This window comes from Anticarsia gemmatalis, chromosome 14 (genome assembly GCF_050436995.1).
Source record: "Anticarsia gemmatalis isolate Benzon Research Colony breed Stoneville strain chromosome 14, ilAntGemm2 primary, whole genome shotgun sequence".
In the NCBI taxonomy this organism is placed as follows: Eukaryota; Metazoa; Arthropoda; class Insecta; order Lepidoptera; family Erebidae; genus Anticarsia; species Anticarsia gemmatalis.
Genome location: NC_134758.1, coordinates 6,504,921 through 6,521,366, shown reverse-complemented (window position 1 = coordinate 6,521,366; position 16,446 = coordinate 6,504,921). Strand labels below are relative to the sequence as shown.

Genomic DNA, 16,446 nt, shown 5'->3' with positions numbered 1-16,446 from the left:
CGAAGCACGGAGACGCTCAGTTCAAATACCACTATGCGGTCACCTATCTATAGAATGACCGCGCCAACGGCTGCTTAACCCACAGATCGTATACCGACCAGTGAGCGCAACTGGCTATGAACGCCTCGTTATTGAGCTGAACATTCAAGACAGGCTTCTTCTAATAAGAAGAAGGTCATGAACAACAGATAAGTCGTCTCAGTGAATATGTTATAGAAGAGCAAGATGTTTACTTCTTACGATATTTGTATATTTATTTACTTGTTATGATTGTTCGAATATTAATAATGTCTATATTTGTATGCAGTATAAGAAATATTCATTTTTATTTAATCTCTGAATATAAGCCAAAATATGTTTTTATACTATTAAATGTGCTCAAAAACAAAAATGTATTTTATTCGTCATATAAGTGCGTCGCGGCAATAAAACTTCTACACAGTAATTATAGGACCAAACTACATTAAAAAAAAAACAAAATCAAGTTTGGCCGCGGATCGCCCAGGCTCCATACTATTTTGCCCATTCTCCTTTGGCTATGAAGATACTTAAAAACATTTTTGTGTCAATATTATCAATCAGTGAGCCTATAAATAGAAATACAGCAATGTTCACTTGTAATTTAAGCGCAATACATTTAGATTTAGGTTAGCATTATCTTATGAAGATTTTGTTGCACACATCCCAAAGAACCTGGTGAACGGACCTCAAACGGCATACCTACATAGTCAAAAGTGTTATCACGCTTTTTATTTTTATATGTATCCAATTACCCAAATCATAAAAAAAACTAAGTCCATTCGAAAATATGAGATGATATATTTTATCTCAAACTAACAGAAATTCCCAAAGAGGAATAGTTTGAACCAATCATATTTTGCATGGCCTATAGTATTTGTTTATTTGATAAGGCAGTAGTGATACCGGTTATATTTGTGAATGTCGTTGAGATACATGTAATTACTATCATTTACATATATGTAGGTTTATAATTTTGTACTGACAATGCTACGCACCAAAATATAATGTAATAAAATTCACTTATTGCGTTTACAGGTGACTTAAGAACTCGTCGAACTTGACTTTCATTTCAGAACATCGCGGGTAGTATAAAAACATACGTTGACCAAAAGAAAGCATCAGTTTCATCTCATTCCCCCGTCGTTCGCATCTGAATTAACACAGACCACGATGAATTCGCTGGTGGTGTTCTTATCTGTGGTGGCGCTTGCCGCGGCGAAGCCTTCAGGCCTCTTCGATGCTGGTGTTGTAGCGTACTCATCGCCGATCGTGTCGGCCGCCATACCCGCGGCTGTATCTCACCAGTCCCGCCTTGACATCAAGTCGTCGCCGGCTGTCATCTCTACCGCAGCGATCGCGCCCGTCGCCCGCACCGTCATCGCTCAACCTGCTGTGGTCGCGGCTCCGGCCATCGCCACCGCTGCCATTGCCCCCGCTGCGGTATCAAGCCAGTCCCGCATCGACATCAAGTCAACGCCCGCCATTACCAGCACCGTAGTGTCCGCTGCACCCGTCGCCTACAGCGCGCCCGCCGCCGTAGCATACAGCGCGCCCGCCGCCGTTGCCTACAACGCGCCCGCCATAGCCTACAGTGCACCCGCTGCTGCCGTTTCCAGCCAGTCTCGCATTGACATTAAGACTACTCCCGCCATCTCCAGCACTGTAGTGTCCGCCGCGCCCGTTGCCTACAGCGCGCCCGCCGCTGTTGCCTACAGCGCACCCGCCGCCGTGGCCTACAACGCGCCCGCCATCGCTTACAAAGCGCCCGCCATCGCGTACAGCGCTCCCTCCGCCGCCGTCTCCAGCCAGTCCCGCATCGACATCAAGTCAACGCCCGCCATCTCTAGCACCGTGGTATCCGCCGCTCCCGTCGCTTACAGTGCGCCCGCTGTGGCCTACAGCGCCCCCGCGATCGCTTACAACGCACCTCTTGGATACAGCGCTGCCACTTCTTACGCTGCATCGGGATTCTTGAAGACTGCCTATGCGGCACCCGCTATTGTCAAAACCGCCGCGTTCGCGCCTGCCGCCATCGCCGCTCCCGCTGCCGCTATTGCCACTCCCGCCGTGCCCCTCGACACCCCTGAAGTGATTGCCGCTCGCGCTGCTCACTTTGAAGCTAAGGCTCTCGCTGGCGCGCATCTGATCCACAAGCGTTCTGCTTCCCTGATCGCGGCTCCCGTTCTGACCACATACTCTGCTGCTCCCATCCTGTCCACCTACCACGCGGCTCCTCTGGCGTACTCGGCCCCTATCGCTCTGTCCACTCCCCTCATCACCAAGGCGTACAGCGTTCACCCCTGGTAAACGTCACCACGATAACGAGGAACTTGTTCCTCGGTTCAGATACGACGAACGACGAATGATTAATATGGCTTGTACATAAATAAAATAATTCTACAAATAACTTTTTTATTTCAATTTTCTACTCCTGAAACACAGTTTAACTAACTTAATCAACACGTAAAACTAATTCAATATAATATATCTTATTAGAACACCATGCTATTAGCTATTTACACCAGTCAATTCGTTTAAACGTTACAGTTATATCAAATCTCAAAAAAATGTCTGGTTCAAGCAAGAGTAATGGGATATAAACTGTACAATGTGCACATTCTATTTAATCAATTTCATGCAAGAAAATACAATTATGAGTATTCTTAGAATTAGACCAAATTATATTACGAGTACTTGATTTCAAACCAGACCAAGCAACTTCCAAAATTCAATGTCTGAATCTTTACATCTACATCTTTATATTTAAATAAGTGTTTATAGTTTATCATTTTAAATAATAAAAAGTAAGTAATCGAATGTGGATAGCAGTTTGACTACAGCTGCAATACATGCTTAAATCCGTCATGTAGATAGTGTCTGTCAATAAGAGAACTCTATTTCTACGGAGTCTAATATTCTCATTTCACATATCAACCCTCGGAAAATTCGAGAGCTGCCATCTGTCACATATTATTTAACAGATTTGGAAAACAAACATTTCGCAATTTGTACCTGTACCCGTACCTGCACTCATTATTTACCAAATCCTTTATTAGATTAGACTCGATAGCCCAGAGCTCTCAAGTTTTTATTCCAAGTCAATAAACCCCTAGTTTTACTCTTAGAGTAAACATTTATATGAAGCACCATATAAGCGCCTGCATTATTGCAAAAATTCTTTCATATGTAAAATTTTTAAATAATTTCAGTTTTCAAAAAGAGGTAATGTAAGAAATAATGACAAAAAATATTTTGAATATTCGTTTATTTTATGGCAGTGATGTAGTTTGCAGCTTTGTTCCTGATGCACCTCTTAATAGGGGTGGACGCTGAGAGCCTTAGGGTAGAGAGCGGAGTAGGGTGAGTAGGCGGAGACCACGGGAGCGGCGGCGGCGTAGTGAGAGACGACGGGCGCGCCGTAGTGAGACACCACGGGGCTGGAGTAAGTGACGGCGGCGGGAGCCACGACGGAGCTGTAGGCGAGGGGAGCCACCACGGAGCGCTTGCGCAGATGGTGGAAGGGTCCCAAAGCCTTGGCGGTGTAGTGAGCGGCGCGAGCAGCGACCACCTCGGGTGTGTCGAGGGGCACGCCGTTGACGGCGTCCAGCACGACGGCGGGCTGGTGAGGAGCCTGCGACAGCGCGGCCACTCCGCTGTACACGGGAGCGCCGTACACTCCCGCGCTGTACACGGCGGGGGCACCGTGCGACACGCTGGAGCTGTACTGCGACACCGAGCTGTAGCCCGGCACCACGGAGCTGTAGCCGGGCACCACGGCGCTGTACGCCACCGGCGCCACCAGGCTCGGCTTGGCCGCCGCCATCGCCGCAACAGAGAGCAACACCACCAGCTTGAACATCGTGGTCTGTGTTGTTGTCGGAATGAGGAACTCGGATCAACTGATGCCTAACTCGCTGTGACGGATCCTTTTATATGAATAGACCGCTGAAATAATGCCTGGACATTTGAAACTGATTAAGCTAACGTCACGTATTCAAATCATTTATTTATAGAAAGAAGGTGTTGTTTCCAAACAGATATGCAAGATATCATTACATAAGTTAATCGTTTTTGTATCACAATTAGGTACTCTTGATTGAATGCCATATTGCAAGTGACATTATATTAAAAAAACTAACCGGTAGCCAAATTGATAATTCCCAACAATTAGACTAGTATTTGAAGGCATTGACATTTGTTAATGCAATGCCACTCTACAATGGTCTTTATCAGTTATAATTTATACGCACGTGTCATTTTTAAACTGGTTGTTACTTAGACAAATAGCGCTTACATCTATTCCGCTTGACGTTATGGTAATTTAGGTAGAAAAAAATGCTCAGGCTAGTGCTGGATTTACACATAAGCATTCATGTTTGCATCGGTCTAGTATCTGGCACTGTTTGTTGCCTATACTTTATTTGTTACCTTCCTATAACGGAAGTAAAAAATAATGGTTAAAGGAATGATTTCCTACTACTAACACTCTGCGTGGCTACCTCCGTGGCGCAGTGGTTAAAATGCCGCCACGCCGCTACCATTGCGTCAAGAGGTCGTGGGTTCGATTCCCACACGGATCAATTATTTGTGAGATCCAGAAATAGTTGTTTCGGAACTTGCTGTGATTTCTGTCCGTTGTTTGTGTTTGTAATAGTCCCCGCGACACAAGAGCAAATCTTAGTGCAGGAGTTGTCTCTAAATAAAAAGAAGAGAAAATAATATTTGATGAATAAGTATTAATTTTAATAAAACAAAGTGGGTCAATGAAAGCAGCTTAAACTTTCGTAAACACTTATTGTTTTATATCAGGGAAGTAAGTATTGTTTTACACCTACTGGACAAAGTGTTGCGAGATCAAGTACGTCTCGTTTTCAGTATTGAATTCAGGTGATAGGCGATATAACGATATTCAATTACTATTATAATATGAATATTTTAGTTTTTTGTCAATCAGTGCATTTGGATATTATACTTTATAAACCTAATACGTAAGAACAGTTTAGGTCGCTCTAAAATAACCTAATTTGGCTAGCTATGGAAGATATGTGTACTTTTTTTTCATTCTTTTAAAGAAAAGCAATCATAAAGCAATAATTAAACTTATATTAGGGGATTGAAACTGGAATCAGATAAATAAATAAATTTAACCCATTAATGTCCCACTGCTGGGCAAGGGTCTCCTCCCGTAATGAGGGAGGGGTTAGGCCTTGAGTCCACTACGCTGGCCTAGTGCGGGTTGGGGATTTTGCATGCCCTCAATAAATGTAATAAACAAATTTTTTAGGCATGGAAGGTTTCCTCACGATGTTTTCCTTCACCGTTGGAGCATGTGATAATTATGTCAATCAGATATAAAACTAATATTAATAAACCATACATGTTTTTACCTTTGAATCAAACTTACTTGAAGACCAATTTTATCACGGTACTCTAGACCAATTGTTACGTCTTATTTACTTTATAAATACTTAATTATTGTTTTTGTGGCACCTAATTAAGCTAAATAATCAATTTAACTCTGCCTCCGAGTCTAAATTAAAACGATATCATATTGTGCTAACTGCTAATGGTGGAACCACATACGCACATTTAATCTTTACATGAAGATTCGATCCCTATTGGATCGAATCTGAAAAGTCTGCAGTTAACCGAAAATATGGGTCATGCAGATTTTTTTTTAACATTACAGATCCCATAATTCACTGAAAGGATACAATTATAATTTTTAGAGGTGACTAAAATGGGACTAGAGCCAATAAAAAGGCTTAAAAGCTTGCATAAGATCGCTCAAAAAAGCATTATTATTTAAACTAAAGAAAATCACGATTTTACCCCTTACAGTATCTATTTTTTACTTGCCTCTCAAAATTACATATGCATGTGTGACAGTTTATTTTTAGAATTTTAAATCAAATAAGAAATTTTCCCGTATGTCATTTATTGTGCAGTCCAGTGTAAGGATCCAGTGCAAAGTGTTCATTACTCTGTAAAATTTACTTCACGCAAAAATGAATGAACGCCTAAAAATGCTTTAAAGTATGTATGAAGATTTATTATTCACATTCGATACTAACGTACAGAATCGAGGTACTGTACCTCGATTCTGTACATTCGATACTAACGTCACGTTATCGAGTACCATACATTCCTATCGAGCTACTCGTTAGGAAACCGGCAGCAATCCGGCAGAGAATCGCGACCTATCGAGTATCGAAAACTTGACATTTAAAGTGAGAAAAAGTTTCGTTCTGAAAATTTGTTCTTTAAATAAAATTTTGTTGGTAATAATTGTGTAAAAAATAATCATGAAAGGTATTATTCTCATAAATAATAATTATAGTCTACTTTAAACGGTATTAGTAAAAATAAATCAATAATATAAAAATATCATAATTAATGTTGTTCAACGAAACATTATCAACACAAAAAAAGAATCAGCGTCTTTTTTTTTCTACGTTGAAGCAGGCAAAGGAGACAATACCTTTTCAGCCTCGTTGGCCTCATCTTCCCAAAATTATCTAATATAGAATATTTAAATAATTTATTTAAATTAAAAATGGAAAGAATATTTTAATCTGAAATTCGAATTTCGAATTGCACCTAAGTGCGCTCCAGCAAAAAAAAAAAAATATTTTAATGTTTGGTGGAAAATGAAGAACATAGTTGTTGCAAAAATCCGCTAGGGGCGCTGATCAAATTTTCATACAAAATTTTTCGATAGCGAGTCGGTAGTCGATACTCGATAGTTGTACAGAATCGCGGTACTGTAGCTTGATTCTCTAGTACTATCGACTACCGACAACCGGATTGTCATCGAGAAATTTTTTATAATAATTTAATCAGCGCCTCTGACGGGCGTTTTTGCAAAAATATATTATTGAATACAGTTAATGTGTCTTCTGCAGAGGAATCATTATTGAAAAACAGTAATTTTATAAAAATCTTATTTATTTTGGCAGTGTGGTCGTTACTTAAAAACTAAGAAAGTTCCTGTTGAGTTGATTTGCTTGCATTGCTTAATAGGGGTGGACGCTGAGAGCCCTAGGGTAGAGAGCGGAGTAGGGCGAGTAGGCGGACACTACAGGAGAGGCGGCGGCGTAGTGAGAGACGACGGGCGCGCCGTAGTGAGACACCACGGGGCTGGAGTAAGTGACGGCGGCGGGAGCCACGACAGAGCTGTAGGCGAGGGGAGCCACCACGGAGCGCTTGCGCAGGTGGTGGAAGGGTCCCAGAGCCTTGGCGGTGTAGTGGGCGGCGCGAGCAGCGACTACTTCGGGCGTGTCGAGGGGCACGCCGTTGACAGCGTCCAGCACGACGGCGGGCTGGTGAGGAGCCTGCGACAACGCGGCCACTCCGCTGTACACGGGAGCGCCGTACACTCCCGCGCTGTACACGGCGGGGGCACCGTGCGACACGCTGGAGCTGTACTGCGACACCGAGCTGTAGCCCGGCACCACGGAGCTGTAGCCGGGCACCACGGCGCTGTACGCCACCGGCGCCACCAGGCTCGGCTTGGCCGCCGCCATCGCCGCAACAGAGAGCAACACCACCAGCTTGAACATCGTGGTCTGTGTTGTTGTCGAAATGAGGAACTCGGATCAACTGATGCCTAACTCGCTGTGACGGATCCTTTTATATGAATAGACCGCTGAAATAATGCCTGGACATTTGACACTGAATAAGCTAACGACACGTATTCAAATCATTTATTATAGAAGGTGTTGTTTCCAAACAGATATGCAAGATATCATTACATATGTTAATCGTTTTTGTATCACAATAACTCTTGATTGAATGCCATATTGCAAGTGACATTATATTAAAAAAAATAACCGGTAGCCAAATTGATAATACCCAACAATTAGACTAGTATTTGAAGGCATTGACATTTGTTGATACAATGCCACTCTACAATGGTCTTTAACAGTCATAATTTATACGCACGTGTCATTTGTAAACTGGATATAACTTAGACAAATAGCGCATACATCTATTCCGCTTGACATTGTGATAATTAAGGTAGTAAAAATTGCTCATACTTCGCCAAGGATTTATGTTACCATCGGTCTATAGTAAAAGCTCTTTTATTTGTTTCTTTCCAACAAATAAAGCCAATAATGGTCAAAGGAATGATATCTTTCTTGTTGTTGTTGTTTGTCGTATGGTTAATGGTCAACCTAGTGTCAAAGTTGTTCAAGCCGCTCGAGAGGCCTTCGACATGGCTTAACGACTGTTATTTTAGTAGACAACAGGGACCGGGACCGACATTTTACGTGCCCTCCGATGCACGGAGACGCTCAGCTGAAATACCACTATGCGATCACCCATCTATGGAATTAAGCTTAACCCACAGATCGTTTACCGACCGGTGAGTGCAACTGGCTATGGGCGCCTCATATATCTTTCTATTAATATGTGATGTATAAGTATTAATTGTATTGTGTCCTAAATGTTAAAACTTACGTAACACCGATTATTTTATATCAGGGAAGCAAGTATTACTTTACATACTTGACAAAGTGTTGCGCGATCGAGTGGCTTTCGTTTTCAGTATTGAATTCAGGTGATAGACGATATAACGATATTCAGTTACTATTATGATATGAATATTTTTATTTTTTGTCAATCAATACATTTTGATATGATACTTTATTAACCTAATACTTATGAACAGTTTAGGTCTCTCTGAAGTTACCCCATTTGGCTAGCTATTAAAATATACCTACCTGTACATTTTTTTCAATGTTTTAAAGAAAAACAGTCATAAACCAATAATTAAGCTTAAATCAGGGGAAACTGGAATCAGGTATAAAACTTATATTAATTTAATAAACCATACATGTTTTTACCTTTAAATCAAACTTACTTGAAGACCAATTTAATCATTGTTCCCTAGACTCGATTGTTACGTCTTATTTACTTTATAAATACTTAATTATTATTTTTGTAACACCTAGTTAAACTAAATAACCAGTTTGACTCTGCCTCCGAGTCTAAATTAAAACAATATCATATTGTGCTAACTGCTAATGGAACCACATACACACATTTAATCTTTACATGAAGATTTGATCCAATAGGTCTGCAGTTAAAGGAAAATATGGGTCACGCAGAATTTTTTTTAAACATTACAGATCCCATAATTCACTGAAAGGATACAATTCAAATTTTTAGAGGTGACTGAAATGGGACTAGAACCAAAAAAAGGCTTAAAAGCTTGCATAAGATCACTTAAAGAAGCATTATAATTTAAACCAAAGAAGTCACGATTTTACCCCTTACAGTATCTATTTTTTATTTGCCTCTTAAAATTACATGTGCATGTATGACAGTTTATGTCTAGAATTTTAAAGCAGATAAGAAATTTTCACGTTCGTTTCTACACTCAAAAATGAATAAACGCCTGAAAGTGCTTTATAGAATGTATAAAGACTTATTATCTTTCACAAAATATGTCGTGTTCGCAAGCTTTTTATTTTTTGCAGATAATACTGTGTCCAATAAGACTACAGCAGAGTCTAGAATTAAACAAGCACGAAGCAATGGGTTCTTCTTCTACTTCTTTTAAATGTTGCACATATTTCTTTATCTGCATATTACTATTGCTTTGATTTGATTGATTCTCTAGTACTATCGACTATCGACAACCGGCTTGTCATCGAGAAATTATGTATAAAAATCTAATCAGCGGCTCTGACGGGCGTTTTTGCGAAAATATCGCGATATTATTAATTACAGTTAACGTGTCTTCTTCACAGGATTCATGATTGAAAAACAGTAATTTTATAAAATTCTTATTTATTTTGGCAGTGTGGTCATTACTTATAAACTAAAAAAGTTCCTGTTGAATTGATTTGCTTGCATTGCTTAGTAGGGATGGACGCTGAGAGCTCTAGGGTATAGAGCGGAGTAGGGCGAGTAGGCGGAGACCACGGGAGCGGCGGCGGCGTAGTGTGACACGACAGGCGCGCCGTAGTGAGACACCACGGGGCTGGAGTAGGCGACGGCGGCGGGAGCCACGACGGAGCTGTAGGCGAGGGGAGCCACCACGGAGCGCTTGCGCAGGTGATGGTAGGGCGCCAGAGCCTTGGCGGTGTAGTGGGCGGCGCGAGCGGCGACCACCTCGGGTGTGTCGAGGGGCACGCCGTTGACGGCGTCCAGCACGACGGCGGGCTGGTGAGGAGCCTGCGACAGCGCGGCCACTCCGCCGTACACGGGAGCGCCGTACACTCCCGCGCTGTACACGACGGGAGCTCCGTGCGACACGCTGGAGCTGTACTGCGACACCGAGCTGTAGCCCGGCACCACGGAGCTGTAGCCGGGCACCACGGCGCTGTACGCCACCGGCGCCACCAGGCTCGGCTTGGCCGCCGCCATCGCCGCAACAGAGAGCAACACCACCAGCTTGAACATCGTGGTCTGTGTTGTTGTCGAAATGAGGAACTCGGATCAACTGATGCCTAACTCGCTGTGACGGATCCTTTTATACAAGCGCTTGTTTAAACGGGTGTCTCGGCACGTCTGTTTTTTTTAGATGACGTCATGCAAATTTTGAAGCACATTAAATATTATTTCGTTTATGTGGATCACTTATCTCACAGTCATAATAGCTAATAAATACGCCATAAGCGACCATTCAATTAGACTATATTAAATTAGGCTGCGTATAAAGACATTGACATTTGTAAACACAATGCTACTTCATATAGATACAATCAGTAACATTAAAATGTGGCACATAGATAAACAAAGCGTGCACAATTTCACAGATCATGCAACCTTAACTGTAATACTAAAATACATTTTCATAAAGCAGCTGGCTATATCTCTGAACACGACTTACATATTAGATTACACGAATTTAAGTATGTCATCATATTGTATTTCCTGTACTTTTCAGTTGTGACTTTGATTTTTCTGTTTGAAATTTGGTGCTTAAACCCGTCACGTGATAAGGAAATAAAATTTAATTGAATTTCTCTTAAGGGTATTCAACTTATTCTCAATACAGTAAAAGTGTCGTTGAGCCCAATAACTGAATGCTATTGCGATACAAACCATCAAAAGCTTTCAAAAAATAAAATTTTAAGTGCAAACTTTTGTGAGGATTCGTGTATGTAATTTTACTATCTATTTTTGTTTGTTACTTTTTCACGCAAAAACTATTGAACGAAACTTGCTGTAATTTGACACACAGTTTAAATCTTAGATGTACACATAGGGTACTTTTACCGCTAGAAACTTTTTACGTGGATGAAGCTCCCGGTCGCTCCACAGACGAGGCAAATAAAAAAAACAAAGTATTTTTTTTTTCTTAAAATATTTCGTTATTACGATTTCTCTAATAAACCTATTTAAAACTATTTATACATATAATGTCACGCTCCAGTGCTGTTACAATATTTAGATTATCTGTTGAAGACCTTCAGTACATACTAATACTATCGACCTTTATTTTTCAAAATTAAATTAGATCGTAATATGATATAGTTTTGCAAGTAATCGTGTTGAGAAAAATACAATATAAGTTTTTTTTTCAAGTAACATGATATACATATATCACAAAGAAACGGATTAGGTTTAAGTGTCACTCACTTTTTGAATATAAAAATATTCTTTTTTACATTATGCAACAAAATATTGCACAATTAATTCGCATAAAGAATCCATAGACAAGTATGTAGTACCTACATCCTTGTTCCTTCCAAAGATTTTATTTTTATCCTATACATAAAATACCCAGAAGTTATCTGTTTATATCAATGACGTCTAGAAGATTAAAATAAATGTATTGTAAATTTTTCCTCATTACAGAAAAAAGTTTTACACATACATGTTTGGAACGACAAACACAGTCTCGTAGGTACATTTTTTACTACACATTCCCAATAAAGTTGATTAGTTTCTAAGTTGTCGTGTGTAAGAATCGATTGGCTCCAAGAAGGTAGGTATCCAACTGATAATTACTATACGGCGCTCTATAAAACAGGAACATTAATACGTGTAAAAAATACGTCCAGTTTTTGTCTACTTATGATGTAAGAGTGGAGAGCTTAAATGTCAAATTGCAATTCACTTACACATATCTAGTGTATCCCTGTGTCCGATACAATTAAAATTTACAATTAAATTCCGATAAAATTATTAACGAAAAGCTAGTGTAGGTGCTATAGGTGGTGTTATAAAGTAAATGCGATGACAATTTTAAACAGAAATAGATTTTGCCTTCTGAAACCGCAAAAGGGCCAATTAGTTTTAAATAACACCAATTTAAGTAATTTCCTTATTGCTTACATTTATTAGGGAATGGAAAACTCGTAAACAATTTAGGTAGTTAGCTTTTGAAGTGTTTGTACAATCTAACTTGAATTTACAAGTAATAATGAATTACGTATGTGCCTCAGATTTCACATGTGTCGATATCTGTCAACTAGTTCCGGAAGCTAATCGCAGATGACAAAAAATGTTTGTTCGTTGTAATAATAGCATTGGGTGGCTTAAATATCAAAGTATAGATTGTGGTTCTGAAGGTTGTTCAGGTAACACTTGTTTTGGTAATGAGTACTTGCTCGGTGCTTCATATAAAAGGATCCGTCACAGCGAGTTAGGCATCAGTTGATCCGAGTTCCTCATTTCGACAACAACACAGACCACGATGTTCAAGCTGGTGGTGTTGCTCTCTGTTGCGGCGATGGCGGCGGCCAAGCCGAGCCTGGTGGCGCCGGTGGCGTACAGCGCCATGGTGCCCGGCTACAGCTCCGTGGTGCCGGGCTACAGCTCGGTGTCGCAGTACAGCTCCAGCGTGTCGCACGGTGCCCCCGCCGTGTACAGCGCGGGAGTGTACGGCGCTCCCGTGTACGGCGGAGTGGCCGCGCTGTCGCAGGCTCCTCACCAGCCCGCCGTCGTGCTGGACGCCGTCAACGGCGTGCCCCTCGACACCCCCGAGGTGGTCGCTGCTCGCGCCGCCCACTACACCGCCAAGGCTCTGGGACCCTTCCATCACCTGCGCAAGCGCTCCGTGGTGGCTCCCCTCGCCTACAGCTCTGTCGTGGCTCCCGCCGCCGTCACTTACTCCAGCCCCGTGGTGTCTCACTACGGCGCACCCGTCGTCTCTCACTACGCCGCCGCCGCTCCCGTAGTGTCTGCCTACTCGCCCTACTCCGCTCTTTACCCCAAGGCTCTCAGCGTCCACCCCTACTAAGAGGTGCATGAGAGAGGAACCACAACAACCACTACATAAACAAACAATGAACCTTATCACTGCCAAGGAATAAATGATTGTATATATCTACTCTGTTTTTTACATACCCACTGAATATAGATATAATATAATAGATAATAATACACAGACTGAACATTAAAATAATTTTAATCGACAAAATTTGATTTAAAAATTTTCACACGCCTATCACTATAGCTCATGCAGCGGCCTGTGTTTAAAATTTAAACTGATTTCAATTATATGAATGCCGACTTGGCTAATATTTTTAATATCATTAAAAAAACTTCGTTAATAAGAGGCTGTTTGAAACTGCAATGATATTATTTCTGTGCTTCTAAAATACTGATACTGTTTGCTGTGGATACAAAAAAAAAAGATGTGCTGTAATATTTTACATCATGATATTTAACTCGACTTTCATTATTTAAAAACTGCCATCTCCATGTCCTCTTCGAAGCCTAAAATCACACTATGAAAAAACAACATTGATTGGACATCGTTAACTCTACATTTCTCGAATCCGCTCTATAAGGGCCGCTATTGATTGAATAAAGCATACCCACCGATACTATGATTAAATCGCCTACAGATCAAATAAAAATAAATAAATACTTTGTACGAAGTTTATGAAGTAGAGGATATTTTGAATTAGAATTTCGCAGCCTTAGGAAAATAGGACCTTAAGTGTATAAACGTAGACTTGTGGTTGCTTGCTAGAGTTACAACATTTTTTTCTTTTTTGTGTCTTAAAATATAATAAATAAAGTTTACATTGTGTTTGCCTTTTTGTTATGAAATATATTAAACTAGTGACTAGTCATTGTATTTTTTAGATACGCGGAAATCATAATTTGTTCCTTTATTTGATCACGTAAACGCATGCGCACGTAATAAATATACATATTTTATGTGCCCATAAAATATACAGGGTGTCCAATATATTCGCTAGACTTTTAAAACGCAGCAAACAAAAAACCTAGCAACATTCTTGTGCGTGAATGAGTTTTCCATGCAGTAGTTATTTCATTGCAGTTTACCTACATGTTCAAAGGAAAAGTGCTTTCAATGAAGTAATGTAACCTAGAAGTTATTTTCTGTTCGGTGTTTAGACAAAGAATACAAAAAAGTAATGTTCAAAAATATATTTGCAAAGTCATATAAAATAACAATCTTAGAGACCAGAATTACAATCTATTGTTTAATTGACGACTAGTAGTGTCCATGGCCTAGGTGTCCGCCGAGATGGCCAGCGCCGTAATGTCCACCGAGATGACCCGCTCCATAGTGGCCGCCATCACCAAAGTGACCATCACCATAGAGTCCAGCGCCGAAGTGTAAGGGAGCAGCGTGGACCACGGGAGCAACTGGCTGGACCACTGCTGTAGCAACGACTGCAGGCGAAGAGTGCACATCCACACGAGACTGGTGAGAGAATGCCACCGGCGCTACGTGGGCAACAGGAGCCACGTGGGCTACATGGGCTACAGGTGCAACGTGGTGTAAAGGAGCAACGATATGAGGAGAACGCTTCAGTAGATGATGGGCACCGTGTCCAGCCAAGCCGTGTCCAGCCAATCCGTGACCAGCAAAACCGTGGCCAGCCAATCCGTGACCAACTAAGCCATGTCCAGCCAATCCATGTCCAGCCAACCCGTGTCCAGCAACTCCATAACCGTGACCGAGTCCTCCATAACCGAATCCATGGGCATATCCTGCATAGCCAAGTCCTCCGAAACCGTGGCCGAGGCCATGTCCAAGACCGTGTCCTCCGAGGCCGTGTCCTCCAAGGCCGTGGTCGCCGAGGCCGTGACCGCCGAGACCGTGTCCACCAAGACCATGCCCAGCGAACCCATGCACCGGTACCGCTGCTACCACAGCACCATGATGCGCCGGCGCTACCAATGGCAGTACTGCATGACTGTAACACGCGGCGATCGAAGCGAGTAACACTATTATCCGGAACATCTTGCTCTTGTTGTCTTCTACTTTCAGATCACGAACCCGATCAAACTATGATAGCTGACTGACATTCGTGAACTATCTACCACCCTCTTATACTCTAAAGTGTAAACGGTGATTCAGAGTGACAGGATCAAACCTAATAATAAATTGGTCGTGGTATTGAACGCTGTGATTGTTGTGACAAAAACTCGGAATTTACCATTTTGTTCGTTTACAAATAAATTTAGTTGCTTTTTATAGGCACAATACATAAATACCTACGCATAGAGTGATAATAAGCTTATTAAACTTTCGACAATAGAACATAATTACTCTTTATTGAACGCGTAGATAGATAATAACCACGAACTTGTATAATAAATTAAAAGTATGTATGATTCATATAATATTATTATGTTTGTTATGTAAGAGTGCATCAATCATAAATGAATGACGTTTTTATAATGCATCTCAATACGGCCAGTGCCCCGGAGCCAAGCGCAGTGACGCAACGACCTGTCCGATGGCCGAGAACTTGAACCCGTTCCGCTCGCGCACGACGTAACATCTACCGTTACACGACTATAAAATAACATCTCATCTGCCTCTCGTACACACTACGACTAGTGCAACTATCAAAATGATAACGCTACTTTTACTTGTGACCGTTATGTGTAAAGTGCACGGACAATTGGTTCCTTTAATATACGCCGCCCCAAGTGCAGTGTCTCATCAATCCAGAATCGATATCAGGCATACTCCTGGGTTCATCTCAGGACCTTTAATATACAGTCCGGCAACAACACTGTTTGCAAGTCAGAAAGCAAATGCAAAATCTCGGGAGGCGGTGATAACTCCAGTTTTCACGACTGATACTATATTGACACCGGTAGCGTTGAGTTTCTTCCACAACCTGCCGTTAGCAAGAGCTTTAGAACATCCGATCTCAATAGACAAAGTACAAGAAGAAACCGCCCAAAGCGATGAACTTGTTACTCAAAACGTGGATTCAGTGAAAACTAGTGACGAAGATGTTTATGAGAAAGTGACAGTGAATAACGAGCAAGATAAACAAGAAATGGAAATGAAGCAAAAACCTGAAGGACATGATTACGTCATCATCGCGTACGATAATAATGAAGTTACGACACACGAACCGAAGATGGACGCGGTTACTGAAGACGATGTTTAGAGAGAAAGAAGATATTTCAAGAAGTTACTATAATGTCACTATTAAGTTATTTAACTATTAAACTTAAGAG

General features: G+C 41.3%; 6 protein-coding genes across 6 annotated transcripts; 2 read left to right on the top strand and 4 right to left on the bottom strand.

Moving 5' to 3' along the window:
- The first annotated feature begins 876 nt into the window (after positions 1 to 876).
- LOC142978280 (uncharacterized) lies at positions 877 to 2,416 on the top strand. The gene has a single exon (XM_076122655.1). It carries the CDS (start codon positions 1,192 to 1,194, stop codon positions 2,326 to 2,328), a length of 1,137 nt encoding a protein of 378 aa, XP_075978770.1. The 5' UTR covers positions 877 to 1,191; the 3' UTR covers positions 2,329 to 2,416.
- Positions 2,417 to 3,269: 853 nt separating this feature from the next.
- LOC142978283 (uncharacterized) lies at positions 3,270 to 3,936 on the bottom strand. Its single transcript, XM_076122658.1, has one exon. It carries the CDS (start codon positions 3,878 to 3,880, stop codon positions 3,335 to 3,337), a length of 546 nt encoding a protein of 181 aa, XP_075978773.1. The 5' UTR covers positions 3,881 to 3,936; the 3' UTR covers positions 3,270 to 3,334.
- Positions 3,937 to 6,951: 3,015 nt separating this feature from the next.
- Positions 6,952 to 7,649, bottom strand: LOC142978629 (uncharacterized). The gene has a single exon (XM_076123151.1). The coding sequence runs from the start codon at positions 7,581 to 7,583 to the stop codon at positions 7,038 to 7,040; it is 546 nt and encodes a 181-aa protein (XP_075979266.1). The 5' UTR covers positions 7,584 to 7,649; the 3' UTR covers positions 6,952 to 7,037.
- A 2,153-nt stretch (positions 7,650 to 9,802) lies between these two features.
- On the bottom strand, positions 9,803 to 10,498 carry LOC142978628 (uncharacterized). The gene has a single exon (XM_076123150.1). The coding sequence runs from the start codon at positions 10,432 to 10,434 to the stop codon at positions 9,889 to 9,891; it is 546 nt and encodes a 181-aa protein (XP_075979265.1). The 5' UTR covers positions 10,435 to 10,498; the 3' UTR covers positions 9,803 to 9,888.
- Positions 10,499 to 12,616: 2,118 nt separating this feature from the next.
- On the top strand, positions 12,617 to 13,312 carry LOC142978627 (uncharacterized). The gene has a single exon (XM_076123149.1). The coding sequence runs from the start codon at positions 12,677 to 12,679 to the stop codon at positions 13,220 to 13,222; it is 546 nt and encodes a 181-aa protein (XP_075979264.1). The 5' UTR covers positions 12,617 to 12,676; the 3' UTR covers positions 13,223 to 13,312.
- Positions 13,313 to 14,370: 1,058 nt separating this feature from the next.
- LOC142978624 (uncharacterized) lies at positions 14,371 to 15,283 on the bottom strand. The gene has a single exon (XM_076123145.1). It carries the CDS (start codon positions 15,206 to 15,208, stop codon positions 14,453 to 14,455), a length of 756 nt encoding a protein of 251 aa, XP_075979260.1. The 5' UTR covers positions 15,209 to 15,283; the 3' UTR covers positions 14,371 to 14,452.
- Between the last annotated feature and the right edge of the window lie 1,163 nt (positions 15,284 to 16,446).